This window comes from Agrilus planipennis, unplaced genomic scaffold (assembly GCF_000699045.2).
Source record: "Agrilus planipennis isolate EAB-ADULT unplaced genomic scaffold, Apla_2.0 scaffold114, whole genome shotgun sequence".
Classification (NCBI taxonomy): Eukaryota; Metazoa; Arthropoda; class Insecta; order Coleoptera; family Buprestidae; genus Agrilus; species Agrilus planipennis.
The window spans coordinates 43,116-70,213 of NW_020442440.1; the positions used below are offsets into that span (position 1 = coordinate 43,116).

General features: G+C 34.3%; 1 protein-coding gene across 1 annotated transcript in view; it reads left to right on the forward strand.

Moving 5' to 3' along the window:
- The window catches only part of LOC108736202 (dynein heavy chain 2, axonemal-like), a 109,379-nt gene that overhangs the window by 38,548 nt on the left and 43,733 nt on the right, over positions 1-27,098 (forward strand). Inside the window, exons 7-17 of the mRNA XM_025980343.1 lie at positions 1,652-1,943; positions 4,267-4,565; positions 7,365-7,567; positions 7,651-7,836; positions 10,862-11,060; positions 11,122-11,346; positions 14,651-15,060; positions 16,081-16,391; positions 18,481-18,749; positions 20,613-20,937; positions 26,811-26,883. Of these exons, the coding sequence (XP_025836128.1) occupies positions 1,652-1,943; positions 4,267-4,565; positions 7,365-7,567; positions 7,651-7,836; positions 10,862-11,060; positions 11,122-11,346; positions 14,651-15,060; positions 16,081-16,391; positions 18,481-18,749; positions 20,613-20,937; positions 26,811-26,883 (2,792 nt within the window). The remainder of the gene's footprint in view (positions 1-1,651; positions 1,944-4,266; positions 4,566-7,364; positions 7,568-7,650; positions 7,837-10,861; positions 11,061-11,121; positions 11,347-14,650; positions 15,061-16,080; positions 16,392-18,480; positions 18,750-20,612; positions 20,938-26,810; positions 26,884-27,098) is intronic.

Consider the following 27,098-nt stretch of genomic DNA (forward strand, 5'->3'; position numbering starts at 1 on the left):
GAGCGCGCTTCAATGCAACGTTCGTTACAGGCAACTCCGGCATGTATAGTGTAAAATTTAAATTCATAGTGTACAAATAATACCATTAAACTAATTCCTTAACCCCTATCCCGGTATGTTTGTGTGTTTGAAGAAGTTTCACTTCAGTAACGTGTTGTATAATTACACGTATTGTTTTTTTAAGTAAAATGTTTCGTGCATTTAAGGAATGAAATCCTGGAAAATATTAGATACATATGTACAACAAAAAAATGTTACGGATTGAGATGTATCCACTTTTTTGTACTGATGTCATCGTCATCTCTAATGTACATACGTGTTTATGTTACCGGAAATGTATGAAATGTAGGAATTGTATACAATTCCTAGGAAATGTATGCAATTTCGAACCTATTTAGGAAATCTATAAAATATTGTTTCAAAGATTTTTTAATACAGACATATCCTGGGAAATGTATGCATTTCCTCTGAATTGTATGAAATTCCGATATTGTACTAGGAAATATATAAAACTAATGATTTCTGTGAATAAAATTCTCTAACATATCAGCCTGTCTCCGGCGGGCAGGGACATTATATAAACTCAAATCTCTCACAAATCTACTTAACCATACAATGATGTCACCAATGCATATGAATTTTTAGTATGTTGTGGAGGTGCATATTCTGATTATTTTGATATTTTGGGCGCGGAAATGATAATGAAGCATAGTTATCGAACGTTGGAAAACAATACTTAACGACTTATGACATAAAGTAAGCAGTAATATGGAAGGCTGGGATGTATATACATTGGTGACGCCATTGTTTGATTAGGTAGATTTATAACAGATTGGATTTAAGACTTAAGATTTCATGACCTTGCCTGCAGAAAACTTTAGTTTTATATATTTCCTAGTATAATATCGGAATTTCATACAATTCCTAGGAAATGTATACATTTCTGAGGATATGTGTGTGTATTAAAAAATCTAGGTAGAACTCTTCTACTTTTCTAACTTAACCTTACTTAACTGTTTCCGCTTCTAATGTCTCTGACTAGCTCTTCATGCCTAAGAAAGTGTCCCACCAACTTACCTTCCCTGTTTCTTACGGGTTTTCATAGAGACCTTTGTTGTCCTATTTTTCCTACCACCTTTTCATTTCTGAGCTTCTCTATTCATGGTATCCTCATAATACGCCTGTAACACTACATTTCAAACGCTACCAATTTTTCCTATGTAGGCCTTCCACGTTCCGCTATTTCTTCTAAACCCAAATTGAATTAATCCTGATTGTTCTTCCGCCCTCTTTTTCCATACTCTGTACGATTCCAGTTAAGATTTTTGACGAATGAGAAGTCGTTGCACGTGCTTGAAATATATTATTGGAATCTTGGTTCATACTTTTAAATCATTTTCTCAAAATTTTTGGCAAACTTAGTGTTTGTTTAAATAAGAAAGAAGCACAAAAAATTTGTTGGCAAACTTTATCCATTATAGTGTAATAAACAAAATCCCACCCCAACAAAATAAATTCATTCCTAGTAACAAAAGTCCGAGTTCAAAACCCCCAGGCACTCCACTATTAATGAAGATTATATTAAAGCTTTATTATGTATTACCTATATTGCATATCGCTTTAATAAAATAGGTTTCTCTATTTTATTTAGCCTGTTCAGATAGCCATTACGAAAGTTATCCAATTATACGAAACGAAAAATTCAAGACATTCCGTGATGATATTAGGTAATACTGGTACTGCCAAAACAGTTACATGGAAATCATTGAAAGGTGCTATGGGTCGACTAAAAAAGCTTAACAAAGCGGGATTTAATGTTGTTGAAGTTTTTCCTATCAACCCAAAGGCCCTCAATTTGGGAGAATTATATGGGGAGTACAATTTGGCAACTAACGAATGGTTGGATGGTGTTATAAGCGCTACTATGCGAACTACTTGTTCAGGTTGGTATCTCTCATTCCAATTTTTACCAAAGTAAATAAGTTTTACTTACTTATATTTAAGTAGGTCTTAAATCAGAATAATCGTTTGCACAGCAAGATAAGAATAAGCCACACCTACGAATTAGAATAAATGCTTATATTTAAGGGAAGGTTGTACCGGGCTTAAACACGGATCTAATAGTGGGAGGAAGGAAATTTTGTTGTACTTAAGAGCTGAATGATTATGATAAATCATGATGGATTACATATTTCAGTAGTGTAACATTGCATTGTTGAGAAGTCAAATTAGGAAGTATGTCCCTGAATATCAGGAAAAAAAAAACAAAAAAATCCTTAGTAGTAGTAAAATTCTCAGAAATAGTAGGAAAACCATGAAAAATCATACTTAACAACAGACTATTATTAATATCTAAATTATTATTAAGTGATTTCTTACTTGAGTTCCTGTTATGTGCTTCAATTGCCTACGGGTGCTACTTTCATAGTCATATCACAAGATTTGACTCCCATTTGAGCCAGACTTTGCTTGAAGTCGTACATTGTCTAATCAGCTATAGCTGAATGATAAATAGATGGAATAAGATCTGCTCTAGCCTTTTCGCTAGTTTTCTTTCAACTAACTAGGTCTACCTTAAAAATCGAAGCAACGGTACTTTCAGTCCTCATTGACATCGTTTTCTTTTCATTAGCAGAAATCATATTTAGTCAATAATGTTGAACTATCAATAATAATTACACTGGATTTCATTTATTACGATCTTGGTTATATAGCGACCATTTTACTATAGCAACGTTAAATCTAAGTTGCTTCAATTTAAAATATACTTTAGTACAAAATTCATGTAGCTACAAATCCTTAGTAATCCCATGCAGATACAGCGACCGGAGTCGGCCGTCAAAGACACAAAAAAACCCTCTCATCTTTACTGCCTGTTTATAGATGTTAGCCAGATAGGTAGGTAAGCATGTACTGTACGTTAAAATGGTTCATTTACAAAGTGATATTCTTTCTAGCAACTGTGTTTAGTAAATTTTTGTATAAGTATGACTTCTAAATACACATTTACTGTTCAAAAAAGGCGGAAATCGTTTCAAAATTGAAAAATGGCAAAAACTATACATACGTGTCCTTATCTCTTTACCGCTGCCTGTAACGACTTCCGGATATAACGACGAAATTACAGTGGTCTATTCGTCGTCGTTATACCCGAAATTCACTGTATTGTCCTTGACCATATACCCATTTGTAGTTGCGACCATATAGTTAATTTTTAATTGAAATGATTATATTTATTTAACTTTGTAGTTTTCTACAGCCCTTTGACCTGCTGTAAGTTTGGTACTTTCTTTAGAAACACTCTGTGTGAACAATATTTGAGGGTGGATATGCTTGCAATGTGAGACAGAAATTTGTGTTGATCATCGACTATGGACGAACTCAGTGCAAATGATTTCCAATGTAATTTTTTTCACTAGTACATTCTTAGAGAATGACTTCTTTCCAGCTCTTTTGATTTATTTGAAAAGTAGTTTGATTTTGGAAGTCACTGAACCTTTATTCACTGGTAGTAGCGACAAACTATTCTTACATGGTTAACACGTTTCTTTTCTATTAAATATTTTAAGAAATTCAAATCGTAAAATAGAATAGAATAGAAAATAAAAAATTCGTTTATCCTAATACACTTATATTTACACAAAGTGCCTACCATTTGTTCCATATTCATCATCATCATATGGTCGTCAGTCCTAAGATTCTAAGACTGGTTGGACACGCACCTCCACTCGTTCCTATCCTAAGGTAATCTTCGTATATCCCTCAAACTAGAACAACCCATATCCTTAACTATTTGCGAACACTAATCTAATCTAGGTCTACCTCTGCCCCTTCTAACTCTCGTTTCTGCGTCTAATATGTCTCTGACTAGACCTTTATGTTTGAGAAGGTGTCCTACCAACCTATGTTGCCTATTTCTTATTGACTTCCGTAGAGTCCTCTGTTCTTCTATTCTTTCTAATATCTCTTCATTTCTAACCTTCTCTATCCACGGTATCCTCATCATTTGCCTGTAACACCATATTTCGCACACTTCTAATCGTTTCGCCCACCATCCATGTTTCGCACCCATACAGCGACGAGCTCCGAACATACACCTTCAACAACCGTTTTCGAATTTCTAAATTAACCGTTCGCTAGCATAGAAGTGTCTTCTTTTTATTGAAGGCGACTCGATCTTGCGATATTCCTTGCTTTAAATCCCTACTACTCCTTCCGCCCTGATTTATCTGACATTGTTATTCATATAGTTGATTTTATTTTTAGATACTAGTCCAAATGAGAAATGGATTTTATTCGATGGGCCGGTAGATGCAGTTTGGATAGAGAACATGAACAGCGTTATGGATGACAATAAAGTATTGACGCTCATCAACAGTGACAGGATTACTATGCCACAACAGGTTTCACTACTTTTTGAAGTGGGTGACCTATCTGTGGCATCTCCAGCTACGGTCAGCCGTTGTGGAATGGTTTATAATGATTACAAAGATTGGGGTTGGACCCCGTTTGTAACATCATGGATTCAGAAGCATTCAAGAAAGGGAAAGCTTTTTCAAGAAACCGTTAAGTGTTTATCAATTTAAGAGGGATAAAAAGCTGAAAGCTAGGTAACCATAGATGAGCAAGGCTGATGTTTTTATTTATACTCCATTGCAATGAGGGTACTCGAAGGATATACTTGGGTACACTTATTTCATATTGTTCGGAGAACGTGCATGAGGAGCGGCATTTTTATGCCCTCGAGTGCAAGTAGTTGAAACTACTAAATTTTCACAGACATGATATATACGTTACCGGAAATGTACGAAATCTGGGAAATTCAGAGGCTACTTACGAAGTGTATAAAGTTTTTGTTACAAAGATTTTTTTAATATACACATGTCATGGGAAATACATACATTTCCTAGGGATTGTATGAAATTCCGATATTGTATTAGGTAATATATAAAAGTAAAGCTTTCTGTTAATAAAATACTCTAACATATCAACTCTGGCGGGCAGGGGCATCAGATGAACTCCAGTCTGTTGTGCTGAAACATACAGTGACGTCGCCAATGCATATTTAGTATGTTGTAGAGGTTAATATGCTGAATATTTTGATGTATATGTTGGTCACGGAAATGATAGTGAAGCATAGTAATCGAAACTTGGAAAACAAAATTTGGCGGCCTATGACATAAAATAGGCTATAATACTGCAGGCTGGTTGGAAATGTATATATGTTTGGTTAGGTGGATATTTAACAGATTGGAGTACATTTTATGCGCATACCCGCCGGAGGCGTGCTGATATGTTAGAGTATTTTATTCACAAAAAGCATTAGTTTTATACATTTCCTAGTACAATATTGGAATTTCATACAATTCTTAGGAAATGCATACAATTCCCAGGATATGAGTCTATTAAAAAGTCTTTGAAACATTTTATAGATTTGCTAAATAACCTCGGAATTGTATACATTTCCTACGAATTGTATACAATTCGTGCTTTTTCAGAAATTATTTATTTATTCATGAATATCTATTTTACCCCTTCAAAGTAATTCCAAGCAGATATTATACACTTTAAAAAATCATTTTTTGTGATATTGTTCAGCTCCTCCTTCGATGTCATTTTTATCTCCGTGATCGTAATGTATCGTAGTCCTTTCATGGGCCTCTTCAGTTTCTGGAACAAGATAAAGTCACAGGGTGTCAGATCTGGGGAATATGGTGACTGCGGCATTAATAGTGTGTCGTTTTTGGTCAAGAATTGGCGCACAAGCAATGATGTGTGAGCAGGGGCGTTATGGTGCAAAAGCCAATTTTTATTCTTCCACAAATCTGGGCGTTTCTGGCGGATTGCTTCGCGCAAATTGTGCGTAACTTGCAGATAATATTGCTTATTGACCGTTCTACCCTTTGGCAAGAACTCATTATGCACCACGCCTGTGCAATCGAAGAAAACTATAAGCAAATCCTTCATATTTGAACTAACTTGGCGCGTTTTTTTCGGTCTTAGCTCGTGCGGCAGCTTCAATTCGGATGATTAAGCTTTAGTTTCCATGCCACAACCATAAACCCATAAACCCTTGATGCGTCACCAGTTATGAACCTCTGAAGTAAATTTGAGTCGTTTCGGACAGAGTCCAACAGCTCCTTAGAAATGTGTGTGTAGAAATGTTGCGGCGAGCCGTCTCATGCCGGTAAGGAGGAGTCAATGGATATGTTTAGGTCCTCAGCAACTTTTCTCACGCTGTTTCGACGATTGGCCAACACTATTTTCTTCATGCCTTCGCCATATGCCACAGTCAACATTCGGAATGCGTCCGAGCACATAATTTTGTTTTTGACGCAAATTTTGATACAGATTCTTTGATCAATTTTTTGGAATAGGTAAAAATCGAAAACGAACCAAAAATTAATTGAACATTCAACATGGCTGAACTTGCCGGTATGAGTGAGAGACATGGCACTTTTTGAATAGATCTCGTACAAACCCGAAATTCCATAAAACGTTTAGAAACCTAAGACGCATTTCGACACCCAAGTTAAGAGTCTTAGGATTTTTGGAATTTTGGGTGTGATTTGTTATTAGTTAAAGATTCACAGTAGGCACTCAAATTGATATTCTTGTAGCATTGGTGCTAATTATCAAACTGATTTCACTCCATTCTACCTTCTTAAAATCTACTTCTAAAAACGTTTAGTATTTTAGGTATGTTAGAACCGAATACTTTATAGATTTAGTATTTACTGTACTGTGTACTTTTTTCTGTTGGATGTGATGTAAATGCTGAAACGGTACCGTTAAAATAATAAGTACTATCAAGTATGTTTTTTGTTATTTATATTTAATTGTTAAGGTGTTACACTAAGTGACTAATGGAGCATGATTTCCAACAACATTCATTTTTTTAATATTTTCTACAACAGTTATCTATTAATAGCAAGTTGTGATTTCACTACAATAATAATTAACCGTAGAAAGCCAATTAGTTATCGTCTATGCCGATTTGCTGTTTATTTTGGGTTAATTAATGTTTTAGACCCAGATATAGAACCCCGCTTGGTATACTACTAACAACGTCCTTAACAATTAGGGAGAACAATTTATTAAATAGACTTCTTGTATAAAGGAACACAAATCGAATTTAATAAAACAATGCTTACCATACGTGGAATGCTGTTTGAACTTGTCAAGTTCGTATTAATAGCCTTTACGTACTTTTGTTTCATTTTGTTGGTATACAACAGCGTTGAAAACTTAAAAATTTTAGCTTTTCTATTGTTACCTAACGATTAGGGTCTCTTTACATTTTTATTTAAATATCTGATAGGTATACCTGTAGCTAATCCTTAAAAACTACATTTTTTTAATAGGTGAATCGTTTTTTTGTCGACTTAATGGGAACAACTTTGGAATTTCGTCGTTTAAATTGTCAAAGCATAATGAACTTTTCCGAGCTGAACTTGGTTGATACATTATGTAAACTACTCGATATATTTTTAACACCCGAAAACGGTGTTGATCCAAATAATGAAGAATCCTTTGAGGACATTGCAAAGTTATGGTTTCTGTTTTGGTAATTAGCGAAATTTAGTATTTTATATTATGATAAAGCAAATTGAATTTATTTTTTAATTTTATTCCATTTTTAATATGAAGCTTAGTATGGTCTGTTTGCTGTACGGTGGACGAAGAAGGTAGAAGGAAATTGGATAATTTCCTTAGAGAAAAAGAAGGCGTATTTCCAATCAAAGATACAGTCTATGAATACTACGTTGATGTTAAAAATAAAGCTTACGCTGCATGGGAAGACAAACTTTCAGCAACTTGGAAATTCGAACCAAGGTGAGCCAATTTGCAGGTCCAATAATTTTAGCTAGTTTGGCATTATTCGGCAAATAGCAGCTCAGTCACTTTAGACAAAAAAAGGGTATACTTTTAAAAAAAATGTCACTAAAGTATTTCCAGTGCTATTCCTTTTATTTTGTCCTTGCAAACACAAACATTATACGTGCATTTAAGAGCATATTGGCTGTTTTAAGTAAGAATTGAGGAAATTGAGCAAAAACTAGTACTACCCTTCCGATTAACATCAAAAGCGGATGCGATTACATAGGTATATGACGTTAAAGTTGAAGTTTATGTTGAACGAAGCTGTAGACAAATATTTGATTAGGGCCAACCGGGATATTTTTCAAATATTACCTAAAACCGCACAAAAATTCCTGATTCAGACCAACGAAGTCGTGAGAGAGAAAAAACTAGCACTGTTAGTAGAGTAAATGAAGGATTTCCACTTCGGAAAAATTTGTAACCAGGTAGAGTTTAGTAAACAACATTCTTCAAGTATGCTAGAATGCTAGTGAAAAATCTACCGAAAGAAAGTGTTTGCGTTTTAATTTTAATTAACAGTTTAAGGGCAGAAATACGGTCTTTTGCGAATACTTTTTTAAATTTTATTTGTACGTATTAACTGATACTACCATTTAAAAGAACAAAAAATTTTACGAATGAAATATATGATACGTATTTTGGGTATTAAATTGNAGAAAGTATATAATGGTTCGTTTTCTAATACATATTTATTATACCTTTTTACTTACAATTGATAAGATAAAAGGAGGTACTGTTTAATTCTTAGCAAAAGATTAATTCATCAACAGGACTGGACCAAAGAAATTCGATGTTGTCAGTATTCTGTCGAAACTGCCAGACGCGGATCGCTATTTCGTTCTTGACAGGATACAGACCTTTTTTTTTCGTTTGGATTATTCTCGGGGAGTGGAAATCTTCAAAAGACACCCCTAGAAGTGGGGAGGTCAACCCTTAAGGTTGCTTATCCCCGAGAAGGAAATAAAAAGGTTGGGAAAAGGGCTGAGTGTGGGGGAGGGAAAGGAGTATTTGGGAAGCGAAATCGTCGAAGTAGGTGGTCCACCTCGCGCAAAAAAGCGAAAAAGACACATACTAACTCTACTTACTGCCTTAACCCAGCGTGTTTTATAAAATGGCGTATAAACTCCATCTGTACTACAATGCTACATTTAGTGGAATTCAATATGCCCAACAGGGTCCATTGAAATAGATGAATATCTAGTTGCTGAACTGAATACCCTGCGTATCTCACTACGCTCATGAGATCCAACAAGATCGAAATCGCGATCCGCGTCTGGCAGTTTCGATAGAATACTGACCACTTCGAATTTCTTTGTTCGATTTTGGTAACGCGCCTATCACGTAGTGGTGAGCTACGCCGTGAATTCAGTGTAGCAAGTAGATATCTATTTAAATGGACCTTGTTGAGCATATTGAATACCTCTTAATGTAGCTTTGTACTACAGATGGAGTTTATGTCATTTGTAGGATTTCAATCAACAGGACTATTCAAGCAGTTTAAGGGGTGAAAAATGGTTTATTTAATGACGTTTCACTTTATGTTGTTAAAGCTTCTTTAGGGTAGATTATATAGGTCAAATATAAAGTACCTCAGTTCTTTTTAGTTTAGTTTTTCCTCTGAGAAGGGGAAATCCTCAAATGATACCCCTTGAAGTGCGGTAGTGTGGGATTCGCCGATGCGCCTACCAACTAAAACCCCTCCTCGAGGAGTATGCAGAAAGTATAGGTAGTATATGGAAGTGCATTGAAATCCACCCAAGCAACTACACTTTAAACTATAAGCTTGGGTAAATTTCAATTAACTTTTGTACTATCTATACATTCTGCAACTCTGAGATACTTTAGATTTTTTACTTGTGTAATCTACCTTGAAGAAGATTTAATAATTTAAATCGAAACATCGGTGGAATTGTATATTAAATAAAACATTTTTCACCCTTTAAATTACTTGAATGGTCCTGTTGATAAATATTAGAGGAACAAATACGAAGGTGGATTAAGTCATTATTTACAAATAAAGGCAGCAGGAAATTGTGATTAGTGCTTTATATAAACCCCGATATTTTTACTTTGTTTCGAAATTGTATGTTGAATGCTGTTTGAACTTGTCAAGTTCAAGTACTTTTTTTTCAAATGTAATAAGAATTAAAGAGAAAAACTTGAAAATCGATAAAACCACGATTTTTGAACAATTGAAAAGGCATTGATGCCCGTTTGCACCATCGTCAATAAGTACTACTTATCTTTAAGTAGTTCTTAAAAGAAGGAAATGGTTTGCACCGCAAATTAAATCGCGCTTACGAATCGAAACAAATGCTTAACTTTAAGCAAAAATGTTCCTGAATTAAGCATTGCTTAAGCCTGTCGATGTCAATTTCGGCATCTTTTGTCGTAAGAAAATAAAAAAATAACATGGTTAAAGTAAAGTGATTATTAACATGTTACTATTAAATAATAAAATAAGCAAGTAGTATAGCAGGCGGGGTACTATATCTGGGTCATGGTCTATCCTTCAATATAGTAATTATTAAATTAAATTATCATTAAATGGAAGTTGGTGTGTGTTATCATTTATGTTATTGTATTGTAATGTACAGATTATTTTCATTCCAAGAGTAGTAATTAGCACGGGATGAAATATTAGAAATTTGAAAATGTACACAATTTCGCTGGAGTGACGATAAGAATTTCATTAGCTGATCATTAGTAATAGACGGTGAAACAACAATANGTAATTATTAAATTAAATTATCATTAAATGGAAGTTGGTGTGTGTTATCATTTATGTTATTCTGGCACCAAATTCGTAATCAGTATACCTAAGAACCGGTAGTACCTGATTTTCATAATTGTTTCATAATTAATTTTCAAGATACATCATTTAACAACTAAACTAATTTTACAGTTTTTGTTATTAAAAATCAAGTATTTAAGCAATTATTACGAATATGTGAATACTCTATATTTTCTTTTACAGCATTGCCTTCTATAAAATAGTAGTCCCAACTGTAGATACCGTACGGTACAAATATGTTGTTAATACCCTACTTTCACATGGTCACCCTTGCATGCTGACAGGTCCCGTGGGAGGAGGAAAGACATCTGTTGCTCAATCTGTGCTCGCTGGTATTGATAACAACATATATTCTGTGCTGAATATTAATATGTCAGCGCAGGTACAACAGCAAATATTCTGCTTATATCTCATATTACATTATATTTATACATACGCCGTAGACAACATCGCTAAATGTACAGGAGACTATTGAAAGTAGAGTGGAAAAGAGGACAAAGGGAGTCTTCTTTCCCGTAGGTGGGAAAAAAATGATAATATTTTTGGATGATTTTAATATGCCAGCTAAAGAAACTTATGGATCTCAGCCACCACTGGAGCTTTTGAGACAATGGATTGATTATAGTTTTTGGTATGACAGATTGAAACAGACAAGAAAGTATATAATGGTTCGTTTTCTAATACATATTTATTATACCTTTTTACTTACAATTGATAAGATAAAAGGAGGTACTGTTTAATTCTTAGCAAAAGATTAATTCATCAACAGGACTGGACCAAAGAAATTCGATGTTGTCAGTATTCTGTCGAAACTGCCAGACGCGGATCGCTATTTCGTTCTTGACAGGATACAGACCTTTTTTTTTCGTTTGGATTATTCTCGGGGAGTGGAAATCTTCAAAAGACACCCCTAGAAGTGGGGAGGTCAACCCTTAAGGTTGCTTATCCCCGAGAAGGAAATAAAAAGGTTGGGAAAAGGGCTGAGTGTGGGGGAGGGAAAGGAGTATTTGGGAAGCGAAATCGTCGAAGTAGGTGGTCCACCTCGCGCAAAAAAGCGAAAAAGACACATACTAACTCTACTTACTGCCTTAACCCAGCGTGTTTTATAAAATGGCGTAATAAACTCCATCTGTACTACAATGCTACATTTAGTGGAATTCAATATGCCCAACAGGGTCCATTGAAATAGATGAATATCTAGTTGCTGAACTGAATACCCTGCGTATCTCACTACGCTCATGAGATCCAACAAGATCGAAATCGCGATCCGCGTCTGGCAGTTTCGATAGAATACTGACCACTTCGAATTTCTTTGTTCGATTTTGGTAACGCGCCTATCACGTAGTGGTGAGCTACGCCGTGAATTCAGTGTAGCAAGTAGATATCTATTTAAATGGACCTTGTTGAGCATATTGAATACCTCTTAATGTAGCTTTGTACTACAGATGGAGTTTATGTCATTTGTAGGATTTCAATCAACAGGACTATTCAAGCAGTTTAAGGGGTGAAAAATGGTTTATTTAATGACGTTTCACTTTATGTTGTTAAAGCTTCTTTAGGGTAGATTATATAGGTCAAATATAAAGTACCTCAGTTCTTTTTAGTTTAGTTTTTCCTCTGAGAAGGGGAAATCCTCAAATGATACCCCTTGAAGTGCGGTAGTGTGGGATTCGCCGATGCGCCTACCAACTAAAACCCCTCCTCGAGGAGTATGCAGAAAGTATAGGTAGTATATGGAAGTGCATTGAAATCCACCCAAGCAACTACACTTTAAACTATAAGCTTGGGTAAATTTCAATTAACTTTTGTACTATCTATACATTCTGCAACTCTGAGATACTTTAGATTTTTTACTTGTGTAATCTACCTTGAAGAAGATTTAATAATTTAAATCGAAACATCGGTGGAATTGTATATTAAATAAAACATTTTTCACCCTTTAAATTACTTGAATGGTCCTGTTGATAAATATTAGAGGAACAAATACGAAGGTGGATTAAGTCATTATTTACAAATAAAGGCAGCAGGAAATTGTGATTAGTGCTTTATATAAACCCCGATATTTTTACTTTGTTTCGAAATTGTATGTTGATGATTGTTAGAGTAATGTTTCCACAAGTATTTAGTTTCCGATGCACATACTGTATAGTAAGAATGGAATTTTAATAATTTTATCACGTTAATCTATCTGCGTGTTTTAAAGACAGTAATACTGTTTTGTTAATGTGTGTCAGATATGGGAACGGTACGAATCCAAATGTTCAGCAATTTCAAGAAAAACGTATTTATAAGTAACAGCCCGTTCAATCAGATAAATCTCGCAGAGAAATATGACCATGCAGCGGCGTATTCAATCGGTTGGTAATTGGAAGTAAATGTGCCGTATTTCTATTGTTTCTATTGTTATACTCATGTATTGTCTGTTATTTGTTAGATTAGAGTAAGTGTTAATCGTGATGTTTATGTTACAGTCAACCTGCAGTAGTTATAAATTAGCTATAAATTAGGTTTTGTCTTTTCATATGATACTGTAGTAAACATTTATAGCGAGTGCAAGCCTTGCAAGAAACTTTCTATGGGGTTTTTAATGGAACAGCGCGTTTCGAACGTCAGTCCCAATGCGAAGGATGTGCATTAGTTAACACTCCATACATGTGTAGCTGCTCAGTTATAACAATTTATTGTAGTCAAAGATTTAGTTGTACTAGACCCCATATTGCCGAATCATGGCCAGAACCGGCTTTGAATCGTAACTTGTTGGAGTTATATACAAACTATCATGTATTATTTTAATCGTACGTTTTATAAAACAATTGTTATCTTAGTTAATTGTTAGTTTTATCTATACAAAAAAAATTTATTAATCTCTGAGCATGTCCTTTAACAACCAAATTCCATTAGTATTTCATTTTTGACTAAATAAAACTAGCCTTGAAAGAGACCAATAACCAAAAAAAACAGTTCAGCTTTTAAACTCAAAACTAAGGGGATGTTTTTAACCTATTTCCGACACGGTCCGGTCATCTTGACGATCACCCGACATTGGGTGCGTTTAAAAATGATTTGACTAACATAACCTAATCCAACTGTAATTTACAAAAAACTTTTTTGGAAATTAGGTTAGATAAGGATTTTAGAAGCTCGAAAATTATGTGAACAACTGGTTTCCATCCTAACATATGTATACACTATGTCTGATCAGTACTGCGGAAAAATTAAGGTCGAAGAAGATAAATGAAAAAGAACACCATGTCCGCATATGCTGCGGGTGAATACATTTTGTTTTTTTTTTATATTTTCACACATCTAATTTTTGTATTTTGTGATAATAGCAGCAACATTGCCAATCGAATAGCAACTATGGAGTGCAGGCTACTAATAATCATCGCAAGTGTAACTGTCTTGTCTGTATACCAGCTGTTGCGACGGTCACGAGTAGGTCTGAGTGTTTCGTTACTTGACGTTTGCGATAACGAAGGGCAATAAGATAAAACGGCTGCCAAATCGCCTGCTGCTCTCAATCATTGACGTCTCATTGACTGGGGTATCTTTTGTGCATTTATTTTACATCTACGTTGTAGTGCTATCACAAGATACACTTTACACCGCTTCCAGATGTTATCTTTCAAATATTCCGGAATACTGATCAGACATAGTATATATTCTCGTTCAGCATAGTCCTAGTCATAATGGCACATTAATAGACTATCTTTTCAACCATGGCGACTACTTTAAACTTACAATTAGAGAGAGATTCAGATAGATTAGCTCCTTTTACAGAAAACTTCTAAAGACTACCCTTATTCTCAGAGCATTTGTCTTGATTTGCTGAATCGTTTTTCCTGGTGAAATTTAATGATAAGCTATTTAAGATGTTGTACATTCTATATAATAATCTTTTTATGTCACTGAAACTTGAAAAGAAGTTCCACTGAAGGTGTGCTAAAATATTACTTAATTTTTTCATTTCAGAATTGCTTCTTGTTAGCAGCAATGGGTCCACCCGGAGGTGGAAGGCAAATGATTTCCGAGAGAATGCTAAGTAAATTTTGTTCTATTTACATGACTTTTCCATCGGAAGCCCAAATAGCGCGTATTTATGGAACAATGTTAAGTCAGCATCTTCAACCGTTTCATATAGAAGTTAAAGCTCTTGGGAAAGAAATTACAGAGACAACCATTGAACTGTATAACAACGTTGTGGCTAAGATGCTGCCAACTCCAGCTAAAATGCATTACCTATTCAATTTGAGAGACATCTCTAGAGTTTACCAAGGTCTTTTAAGAGCACACAATGAATACACAAATACTAAACCAGGAATTCTCCGACTTTGGGTTCATGAAAGTGTTAGAGTATTTTATGATAGGCTTATTGATGACAAGTAAGAATGAAATTGCAATATCATTAATATTCTTAACTCAAACGCCTTAAAATCAGATTTATTTACCCTAGTAATAAGGTAAAAGTATGTTACATTTTCTTGACAAAAATTAATTTAGAATAACAATTACTTTCGAACTTGTTAATCAGAAAGACAGTCCAAACGATTCCTTTTTTACTACCAAAAGAATAATCTATTGATTGTCGATAATTTAGTTGATAATGGAATGGAGGTATAAAAACTTCTGGTGAAAATTCTCAACAACAAAAATTGCCAAACCTTTGAAATCCTATTTCGTATTGTTCTTTAGAATTACCTTTACATTGTCATCAAATAAGACTAATTAGAATATCATTAATTTCGCTTAAATGCTTAAAAAGACCTTTCCTGAACAGTTTTGGTTAGAGATAGGATTAACGGTGACTTCTCATTTACACTTCTCACCTGTGACTGCTCCGACAAAATCACGAAACCTATAATTTCATCGTTGGTTGCATTTCACATTCACAGCTATTCTGTTACACTGAGTTCCGTCTCATAGACCGTATGAGTATCTAAAGTGGCATCAGCTTCGCTTCCGAACCATGTGGCCAAAGATAATTTTTCACTCTCTTCTGTCTTCACTTCGTCCACCTCATTTTTCTCATTCCCACCACCACCCACACATTTCCACTACCTCTAAAAGGAGGTTGAAGATCTACCCGCCAACCAACATTAATAGCTAGTTTGAATGAAACATCCAAACGTTTTTTATAATATTTACTTACATCAAAAGATCTACTATTATGTAATAAATTTTAAATAAGTTATCGAAAGTTAAGTACCTACGCATTACACTTAGGCTACTTTAATTTCTATCACTTGCTCTTCACCAAATATCTAATGTAACACATGTTCTCAAACATGTTTACATTCACATGTTAAACAATTTCAACAAAATTATAACGTAAAGATAAAATACCATCACCAGTTCTTTTACGTAAAAATATTATCTCACAATTAACGAAAACTTACCTTCAGGGATCGCGATTGGTTCCTTAACCATATACATGAACAATTAGGAAAACATTTCGAGATAACCCTTCATTCTATTTGTCCTAACTGGACCATCCCAACATTCGGTGATTTCGTAAACCCTTGGAGAATTTATGAAGATTTGCAAGATCCAAACATTGTCCGAAAATTTATTGAAGGGCAAATGGAACAGTACAATGTGTCACCTGGTGTTGTTCGAATGGATTTGGTACTTTTTGCAGATGCTATTGACCATATTTGCAGAATTACAAGAGTTATTTCTCAACCTAGGGGAAATGTAATGCTTGTTGGAATTGGTACGTCTCTACTTGTTCTTAAATGATAAACTAGAACCAATCTTAATTCACTTTAATGTTACGATAAGTTTTGAGGTTAAATAAAAAATTATTGGGAACATAAGTAAACATTGATTCTAAAAATGTATCAACAAAATAACACAAACTAAACGAAAAGGCAGCACTAGATGCACCACTTCCTTCAATCGAAATATCATCGGATTCCGTTTTCTCCATCTTGACATTCTTGACTCTACGTGCGTTATTTGCCGCGCCCTTTGAGTAGTACCTACAGCTTACGTTATTTCGTCTATTGAGAACATTGACCGTTCCTATATGTTAATTTAACTAAGGCGGCCCATACACCTACAATAATTTTGTACAATGTTTTTATTGTACAATAATATTGAATACCCCCGTTGAATCCATACGTTCGATAATATTTAGCAATAAGATTGACAAGTCATTAGCGTCAATATTTTCAAGCGAGAAACATGTCTGACGACGAAGTTTTGGCTGCAACCGTGCTAGTGATTTTGTTGAAAACAGGAAAAGAAAAGATAAAACGAATATGGGCGAAGGAATGGTTTAAAAAAAGCCCAGTCTATACTCACGAAAGACTTTTAAGGGACTTAACATTTACTCAAGAAAACGATATCAAAAACTATATGAGAATGGATATTGCAAAGTTCGAAGAATTGCTACAATTAGTAAATTATTCACCATTTTGATGCTCGACTCCATACTATACGTGACTGAACTGATCGTAACTGTTCTAAACAGCGAACTGAAAAATATTGCTCCATACTAACCCAACACAGTGCAAGAATACCATATTGCGCAATAAAGTTAAGCTAGTTCAGACTTCTGTTCAATTATTGCAAAGTTTTCAATATTATTCCTACACCGCTAATAGTATTGTGCAATCATCTATATTGTACAATATTATTGTAGGTGAATGGGCCGCCTAAGATTGCTCATAATGACGCAGCCTCCATCGTATATGCACTCGTTGTTAGATTCTGTTCGGTACTCTGTTTCTTGTTTCTTTTACAATTTCCACTATAATATTATCGATTGCCTCCACGTCTTATTCCGCTATACCGACCGTTAAATACAAACACATTCACGGTTTTTAATTCTTGCTGGTATTCAGAGAAAGTTTCGATTCCGACCTTCTTCTCGTTCTATTTTTAATTCAATACAAATGCCTGGCTCCTAAAATATGGAAATAGTTGACCGCAGGGATTTTGTATTTCTATAATTTATCGTGTGTGACAACTATTAGGCACTCTTCATTATAAAAGTAGGGGTACTTTTGATGGGGATGTGTGACGTTGTCGACTTCTTTTATATGCTCCGTTTCATTAACAATAAGAATGTGTCACCCTCGTTAAAATATTGTCTCCGTTCTTCTTTCCATATACTTTTAAGTTTAATGTTTAAACCGTGTAAACATAACCCGGACTTCAGACTTATTATTGATGAAATAAAGTCATAATGTGTTGAAGAATAGAATGAACGATATTAATTACATAACTCTTTAAACTAGCTAGAAAGAAAGGAAAGAAATACATATAAAAACAAAAACGTACTCTTTAATAATGATTAATTAACCGAGCGGCATGGCTTGGAGGTTTAGACCATTATTTAGCATTCGGGAGGACGCCGGTTCGATTCCGGGTTTGTCTGCCTTGGTCCAAGTTTTCTGTGGTTTCCTTGGATCACTTAGATAAATGCTGAGGCAGTAATATACCACAGATAATCTTTCATTCTCTTCTGTCTTCATTTCGTCCGTCTCATTTTTCTCACCCGAACCACCACCGATCTATTCCCACGATTCCTGAAAGCAGGCTGAAGAGGGCCTTCCGCCCTACCTTCCGGTGTAGTTCGGAGGGACTGCCTGCTTACCAGCACCTAAAAGTTTATTTTTTTTAATGATTAGTTAGGACTCACCAATCCTTTCTCAGTAGATCTAGGACGAGCTGTAACCCAGCCGCTAGTTATTCTACTGTAACAAATCACAAGAAGGCAATGTAGTTATATATATTCGAAAAAGGGAATTTCACAATTTAACGGTACGGCGTTCATAACTATTTTTTATTTTAAGGTGGTGGTGGTCGACAGTCGTTGTCGAGGATTGCTAATTACATATGCGAATATAATACATTCGAGCTGACCGTTTCAAAAAGCTATAGAATACCGGAATTTAAAGAAGACTTAAAAACACTTTATTCAGCAACTGGAGGAGACAATAAACAAACTGGCTTTTTATTCAATGACACTCAAGTAATGGATGAAGGTTTCCTTGAAATAATAAATAATATGTTGAGTACAGGAGAAGTGGCCAATTTGTACAAATCAGATGAATTTGAAGAAGTAAGCATTATTTTCATCACCATCATTAGGTCATCCGTCGTAACACTGGTTGGACACACATTTCCACTCTGTTTTATCCTGAGCTAATTTTCGCATTTCCCTGAAACTAATTGCAAACAGTAATCTAATCCAGGTCCACCACTATTACACTTAACTCCTGCTTCTGCCTTTAATATGTCTCTGATTAGAACTTTATGCTTGATTGGTGCCCTACCAACCTATCTCACCTATCTTTTATTAAGTTCCATAGTCCTCTGTTCTCCTATTTCTTTTTAATACCTCTTCATTTAGAACCTTCTCTATCCACCGTACCCTCATCATTCGCCTGTAACATCATATTTCGAACGCTTCTAACCTTTTCTTTTCCGCAATGTACACCGTCCATGTTTCGCATCCGTTACAGCGCCGCTTTCCAAACATTACAGCTTTATAATTTTTTTCAGAATTTCTAAATTAACCGTTTGCGAGCATAGAAGTGAATTTTTATTGAAGGCGACTCGATCCTGTGCTATCCTCTGCTTTATATCTCTATTACTCATTCCGTCCTGACTTATCTGACTTCCTAGATACCGAAGATCAGCCACTGCTTCTAATTTTTGGTCTCCTATTAACTACTAATATTTTCATGAGAAATATTAAATAATTCTGCAATAAATCTGAATAGGTATTTTCAACGTAAGTAGGGAAGGTTAGAGGTTCCCTCCCCTGGTTTCTCTTCTTCTTCTCGTCATTTATTTATACGATTTCTCGAGGTCAAACTCTGCTAAAGAAAATTACAGGTATTTTGTAATAGTGTCCTTATGATTGTCGTTTAAATTTTATCGGCCAAACGTTACATTTTGAGCCATGGACAGCAGACAAAAAATTTTAAGAATAGTATTCTAATACAAAAATGCCTAAATGTGAAAAATCAGCTAGGTTCGGCACATACAACTTTCATGGTTGTCAACTAATAAAAGAACTGAGATTTGAACGGGTGCCAAGTTCCACACAAGGTGTAATCGAATTCCATCCTTATACTGAAATTATAAGTTGACTAGTTTTAAATTAAGTTTAACGTGATAAATGTAAAATCATCATCATAAGGTCGTCAATGCTAAGACTGGTTGAACACGCATCTCCATTCTTTCTTGTCATGAGCTAATTTTTGCATTTCCCTCAAACTAAAACAACCCCCATTCATAACTATTTGCGAAAAGTAATCTAATCTAGGTCTACCTTTATCCCTTCTAACTCCCGTTTCCGCCTCTAACAGGTCTCTGACTAGACTTTCATGCCTGAGAAAGTGTCTTACTAACCTATCTCGCCTATTTCTTTTTGATTTCCATAGAGTTCTCTATTCTCCTATTCTTTCTAATACTTCTTTATTTCTAATCTTCTCTATCCACGGTATCCTCATCCTCATCATTCGCCTGTAACTTTTGTTAGTTACTTTTTTCATGTTAGCGCGGAAAGCTCGTTTTGCGTGCTATGAAATAGGGAATATATGGCCTCTTTTCAGCCGTGTTTTAGTCGGGAGGCAATGAAATTAGTCTTTTGAGCGCATGCGCTGAAGTTTATGGGCATGCGTAGAAATCAGTTGTTCAATGACAATGTCTTTCTAACCTCTAAATCATTTACTCTTATTTCGCCAACTATCAATTTAATGACGAGCTTTCCGTTCAAACATGACAAAAAGTAGTGTACGTACCTCGGGAAGAAACATGTTTATCTCAGACTGCATGTTTGCCTTCAGCTCGGGTGGCAATTCATGTGCAGTCTGAAAAAGCCCTGTTTCTTCCCTCGATACATAATGTACTACCTATTACATGCAAAAGTATCGTAATTTAGCTATATACAAACCTAAACCTACCATCCTTATAGATAAAAAACAGAATAGGCAATGCCGCTGCAAAAGCCGGCGTGCCTTATACTACTGAAGCTCTCTACACGTTCTTTATTGAAAGAGTACGATTAAACATGCATGTAATACTGTGTATGAGTCCTGTGGGTGAAGCTTTTAGGAACAGGTTAAGAATGTATCCAGCCTTAATAAGCTGCACTACTATTGATTGGTTTTGTGACTGGCCCAAGGAGGCTCTTATAGAAGTGGCTAATAAATACATTGATGGTGTGGATTTTGTTGCAACAATAACTGGAGAAAAACTAGTAAGCTTCCCAAATATTTATATGAAACTTATTGATTCAAGTGATTAATTATTTTTGAAAAGTAGACAGTAATAGTAGGTGAGGTTTAACTTCTAGCAGAGTTTTATTTTTATCCTGAGTTTCCTTTGGGATAAGTACCCACTACATGACTCTTCCAAAATTGATTTCACATTAGCAAGACTTTTATTAACTGACGGATCATTCTTAGTTACAAAATTTTCCATCATAAAAGATTTCAAAGCTTCAATTTTCTATTTAACTGAATTAACTAAAAGAGATTCAATTTGCTTTTGAAAACTAATCAATTCAGACCTAATCATTCTCTACATTCCCAATTTACGGTCAATTTGCTGTTTACTTATAGTCTGGACATCTTCAAGAATCATCTCCACATTAGCATGGATATCAACTTCAACCTGTTCTGATTACACAAAGTCAATATCCTCTCGTAATCTCTTACTGGCTCTACTTTTACAAGACGCCACAAAACTCGTATTATCTTTATTAATTTCAACAATCTCACCAGGGCTTTCTCTTAATACAACTACCATGGGACTGCTGATGATAACATTTACCGTAGGCTTTGTTCACTTTTTGTTTACACCCACCACAGATATTATTATCCATGGTTCAGCCTAAACTTCTCTTCACAGTTATAACTTTGTTGTGAGTTATACTAGTTACGTTAATAAAACTTCAATAAATGCGATCTTTTCATGCGAGTTGCTATGTAACGAAATCATGTAACGCATTTACCCCGCTGTCTGTCCCTATGTATGCTTAGATCTTTAAAACTACTCAGCGGATTTTAATTTTAATAGTAGATAGAGTAATTCAAGAGGAAGGTTTCTATGTATAATACATGCATAATATATCAGAGAAACACTGATAATTTTAGAGGTTTATATATATAAACACAATTTTTTGCGCTTACATTGCAAACGCTGGCTGAACCCTACGAGATGGATCAAAATAATATACTACAGTATTGTACAGCTTAAAAAGGTCTACAAAAAAGTCCGCGATGGTACCTATATATATCTCTTAGGGATAACTCACAATAACCATTTTTTATCCTTTACTTTTTACGAGAAATAATGACTTATTTACGAAGCGATTTTAAGAAATACAACATTAATCCTTATCCAATTAAGTACTTTTAAATACATTGTGCATTTAATATAGATCAATATGACCCTTGACAGCATGTAATTTAAATGAATATTTACTATCAGCGTTGCACCCGTGCGAAGAATAGTGTGCAAATAATGCCATTAAACCAATTCCTTAACCCCTATCCCGGTATATCTGTGTTTGAAGAAGTTTCACTTCACTAGCGTGTTGTATCATTACATGTTGTATTTTTCATTATTAGGTCATTTTCAGCCATTTTCAACAAGAAAAAGTTACATTTTCGAAAAAAACGCTATTCAGGAGTTTAACCAAATAAACTTCGAAAACAATATACCTAGGTATAATAAATGATGATGTTATTTGTTAAAATATTATTTCATCCTAAATTTGCATTGTCGTTTTGTTATTGGTTGTTTCTTTTTTTAGTAGGGTGCAATTTACGTTTACCCGTCTATTATTCCAGCCACGTTAAGTAGTTAAATGAGTACAGCTGCGTATGATAATCATGGGTAGTTCGTAAATATGTTTGTGTATATGTGTATACGAATAGGTATGTAGTTGTGTGTTAATAGGTTAATTCTATACAACAAAGCCCAAAACATTTCCTGGTTGGCCCGAGTCTCACTTGTATAATCTCATAAAATTTTGATGCTACGCATTTCGCATAGGTAGCGTACGTGCCAAAAGTGAGACGGGCAGATGGGATGTTCTATTTTTGCACGGTTTAGATGCATCAATTATGTAGTTACGTGGATAAGTAAAGCACACATTATAAACTAAAGTAAGTATACGGTAACTGACGACTATAAATACTTCTAAAATTAGAGTAACGTACGGAATTTTGTTGGTCCGTTTTTTTTTTGCTTATTGCGCTAAAATTATTCGCGCATTCTGTAGTGAAAAATTTACTACAGGAATTTTTGCTTCCTCGTTTTTTTTTTACTTAATTTTTNTTTTGATAGAACTGCTTTGTTTTCAGCACAACCCAAAGGAAAATTGTATTATGATAGGATGGCAAATACTTACTGGCAAAATATCTTTATTCGTTATGGACTCTAAATAAATAATTAATTCTCCTACTTCTAAATATAAGCAAAATAAAAATTAAATGTTTGACCCCTTACTTAGAGGGGCGGGACGTAACTACAACGAAGTGTTTTCGGGTAAATCTTCATGGAAGAAACTTTCTCCTCCTTTTGGGATTCTAAATTCAGACTTTAAGTTTAGCACCCACACCCGGTATAATAATAAATACATTCCAATAATTAATATTCGACTATTGCCTACTTAACCTTTTCTCATTAATGTATTTTTAAAACTATTAGTAATTATTATGATACAAAACTATTCATCTGAACAACATTCTTCTTCACCATTTGCAGAAAACAATTGCTTTTTAAACCTAGTTCCCTAGATAAAATCTTCAAGCCATAATACGAAACGACTTCTTAAATAAACTACTTTTTTTGACATGATTTTGTATATTATACTTATCATACAATACAGAAACACATCCGCGTACAAATAAAGGAAATTTTGAATTTAATAGAGTTGGTAATATTCCAAAAATTATTCCATTGAGGTCAATGTTTAAAAAGGCATGTAAGAATATGCTAATCAGAAATGATAGTTGTGGATAATTATCGTCTTTGTAAAGAATAATTTTCATTAACACGTCCTGTTGTGCAATATGCGAGACAATTCGATAACAAAACATTAAAAAGTCTGCCACCGATTTGATGTTTTCCGTTATACTATCTATTAAATTCACAAATCAAACCTTGGTAGCAGAATGCTTTATGAACATAAAATAACATCAATAAAAATCAAACCTAAAGTTTAGTAACTAATTAATAGACAACATAAACAACATTTTGAGTATATCCTATTTACCTTTACTTAGGATTTATTAATAATACGTAGATACGTATCAACCTTTATTTTAATTAAAAGATATTAAAGGATTAATCAAACACTTTCAAAAATACTGTATGACAACATTTTCTAACAGTATTCCCCATTAGGAAGATTGGTGTACAATGATCCCACAAACGAAAAACTCATAGTGACACTAAAATAAGTGTTAAAAATGCATTTTATTCAACATTGTAGTGGGGTTATTAACTTTAAATCATTTATAGTAGTTAATACGTCAATTTAGATGGAAACGGTTGTAAATCCCAAAAATATAACTGTAATCTAGGTACATCCTCAACCAAATTGAAAAGCAACGATACAGTAGATTCCCGACTGGAAATTAGTTAGTGGATTGGATCCGATGCGGATTACAATTGCCTGAAGATTGACCAGAAATAAATCATGCTTTCTGATCCGGGTATGATGGAAAATCGTCACGCCATATATGATCAACATACGATCCATTTGAAAAATCCATGTCGGATCTGTTTCTAAGATCCATGCTGGACCCATTCAACAGATCCATTCCCGATCGAGCCAAAAGATCCACACCGGATCCGTTTAAAGGATCAGGATATTTTTTTTATTTTTATTAATTTGGCATAAAATAATTATATCAATATTACTATTTTATCTTAATTTTATTAATGAACTCCTTACACTTTAAATATGTTTCAAACAGTAAGTTCAATAACTATTTATTATTTTTATTTTCTTTATTCCAATTTTTGACATTATTTATGATTCTACCAACGGCATCATAAAATTCTTTAAACGTGATTCCATGGTCTTGATTTGTTTATTATTTGACGAACAATATTACATACAGAATAAATCAGGTAAAAAATAAAGTTCTGTATTATGATCCAGTTCAAAACATCGGATACAATCTTGATTTAAAGATTGTACCGAAACCGTAATAGAGTTTGTAGCATTAGACTGTGATAAGAAATTGGTCAGATGACTGGATGACTATGGTCAATTGCTGATCAGATGGTTGGATCAGCAGATAGAGTACTGTGCACTGATCAATTTCTGATAGGATAACCAGATCAAGGAAGGGAGTACTGTACTCTGATCAGAAACTGATCAGATCGGTGGATCAACGGATAGAGTACTGTACTCAGATCAGAAACTGATCAGATCGGTGGATCAACGGATAGAGTACTGTACTCTGATCAGAAACTGATCAGATGCCCGTATTACGGATAATCTGATCCGCATCTGATCAAAACCCGGGTTCTCTGAACTAATTTCCAGTCGAGTCATTAACATTTCATTCCTGCAATATATTGTGAATCCATGCACGTATTCCTTTTTTTTTTTTGAAAAAGCATCCTCATCGAGAATAAAAGTGACAATCATTAAAATTTCTTCGGATCACACATAACTTCTTATTACCTCGTTCTACAGTCTACTGATACGGAAAGGAAACGTTTATCAAGCGTTAATATTATCAAATTGTATTGAACGATTGGCGACATTGTGTATTATGATAGCAAATATGATTTCAGTGCTTTACTATCACCTGTGAAAGGGCTTAGTCTTAACGTTCTAAAAGCTTTAAATTCATCTCTATTTTACATATTACCTAATAAAGAATGCTCAACTGGATCATCAAAGAGATTCATCATTTGAGTTTTATCTGATGGTTTTCACATGTTTCCATCCTTCACAAATTAAACATTGGCTTCTCCACACATTTTCAAAGGCATTCGTATAAATATTCTACTCAACAGTGAAAACACGAAAGAATTTCATAATTTGTGTCTGTCTGCCTGTATGTTTAGGAAACGTTGTTTTAAAATGTAAGGGTACTGACAATGAAGAATAAAAATCCAGAAGTGGATTTAAATTTGTTTCTGATAAGTAGACAAGTCCATGTTAAACCAACTTGATATTTACATCTACATTTCTTGGTTATTATTGATAAACAGTATCTCAGTAAGCATTTGTAATAAAGAAAGCAAAAATCGTACTATCTTGTAACCATTCAAAATCATCCCCAAAATATTTCAAAAATTGTAAAGTTGACTAATCCACTCGTCTAAATTCACGACTTTATGCTACTGAATGGGGATATAGAGGGAAACAGTGCGGGTATCTAAAGTAGTGCACAGATCTGTCTCGTGCGGCCCAGTTCAATNACGACGAAAAAACTTTTTTAATAATTTTAACTAATTTCTATGTAATTTGGTGTGCTGATTCCGAAAAAAATAACGAAAAAGTCGTATCACCCTCCATTTTCTCACATTTCAATATTAAATAAAAGTAAATTTTATTAACCAAAATGTATAACAAATATTTTTAACCGTTAAAATATTTTCTAGTGTTATAGAGTTGACAATAATACAAAATGTAATCAGGTAGGTAGTTCTAATAAATTGCGCATTTTTTTGTTTTCTTGGCCTTCAAGAAAAACTTTGACATCCGGCCAGAAGAATTTTTTGCATACAACTTTGGTTGACCCCAAAAAGATCCTTTTACCACCACTACACATTAAGTTGGCCTTAATGAAACAATTTGTAAAGCTTTGCCTAATGATGGTGATTGTTTTAAATATTTATGTAGAAAATTTCATCATTTATCAGAAGCTAAACTGAAAGATAGGGATTTTCGTTGGGCCTGATATTCGTAAATTGATGCTCGATGCCAATTTCGAAGCAACGTTGAGTACAAAGGAAAAAGAGGCTTGGATATCATTTAGAGAGGTTGTGACGAAGTTTTTGGGCAATGTAAAAGATCCTAACTATGACCTTATCATATCTAACATGATAAACAATTTTAAAAATCTTGGTTGTCTGATGAACCTTAAAGTCCACTTTTTGCACAACCATCTTGACTTTTTTCCCACAAACTTAGGTGATGTCAGTGAAGAGCAAGAGGAACGGTTTCATCAGGACATCAAGGAAATGGAGAAACGATACCAAGAAAGGTGGAATGTAAACATGATGGGTGATTACTGTTGGACACTTCACAGAGAGCAACTGAATGCTTCCCATCGGGGAGAAAAAGCTATGCAAGAAACTTTACAGAAAGAAGAGAGAGAAAATACAAAAAAGATATATCTAATATTTAGTAATCTATTATTTGTAAGAGAAAATTTTAACTTTATTAAGAACTAAATTTTTTAATTTTTAATTATCAAAT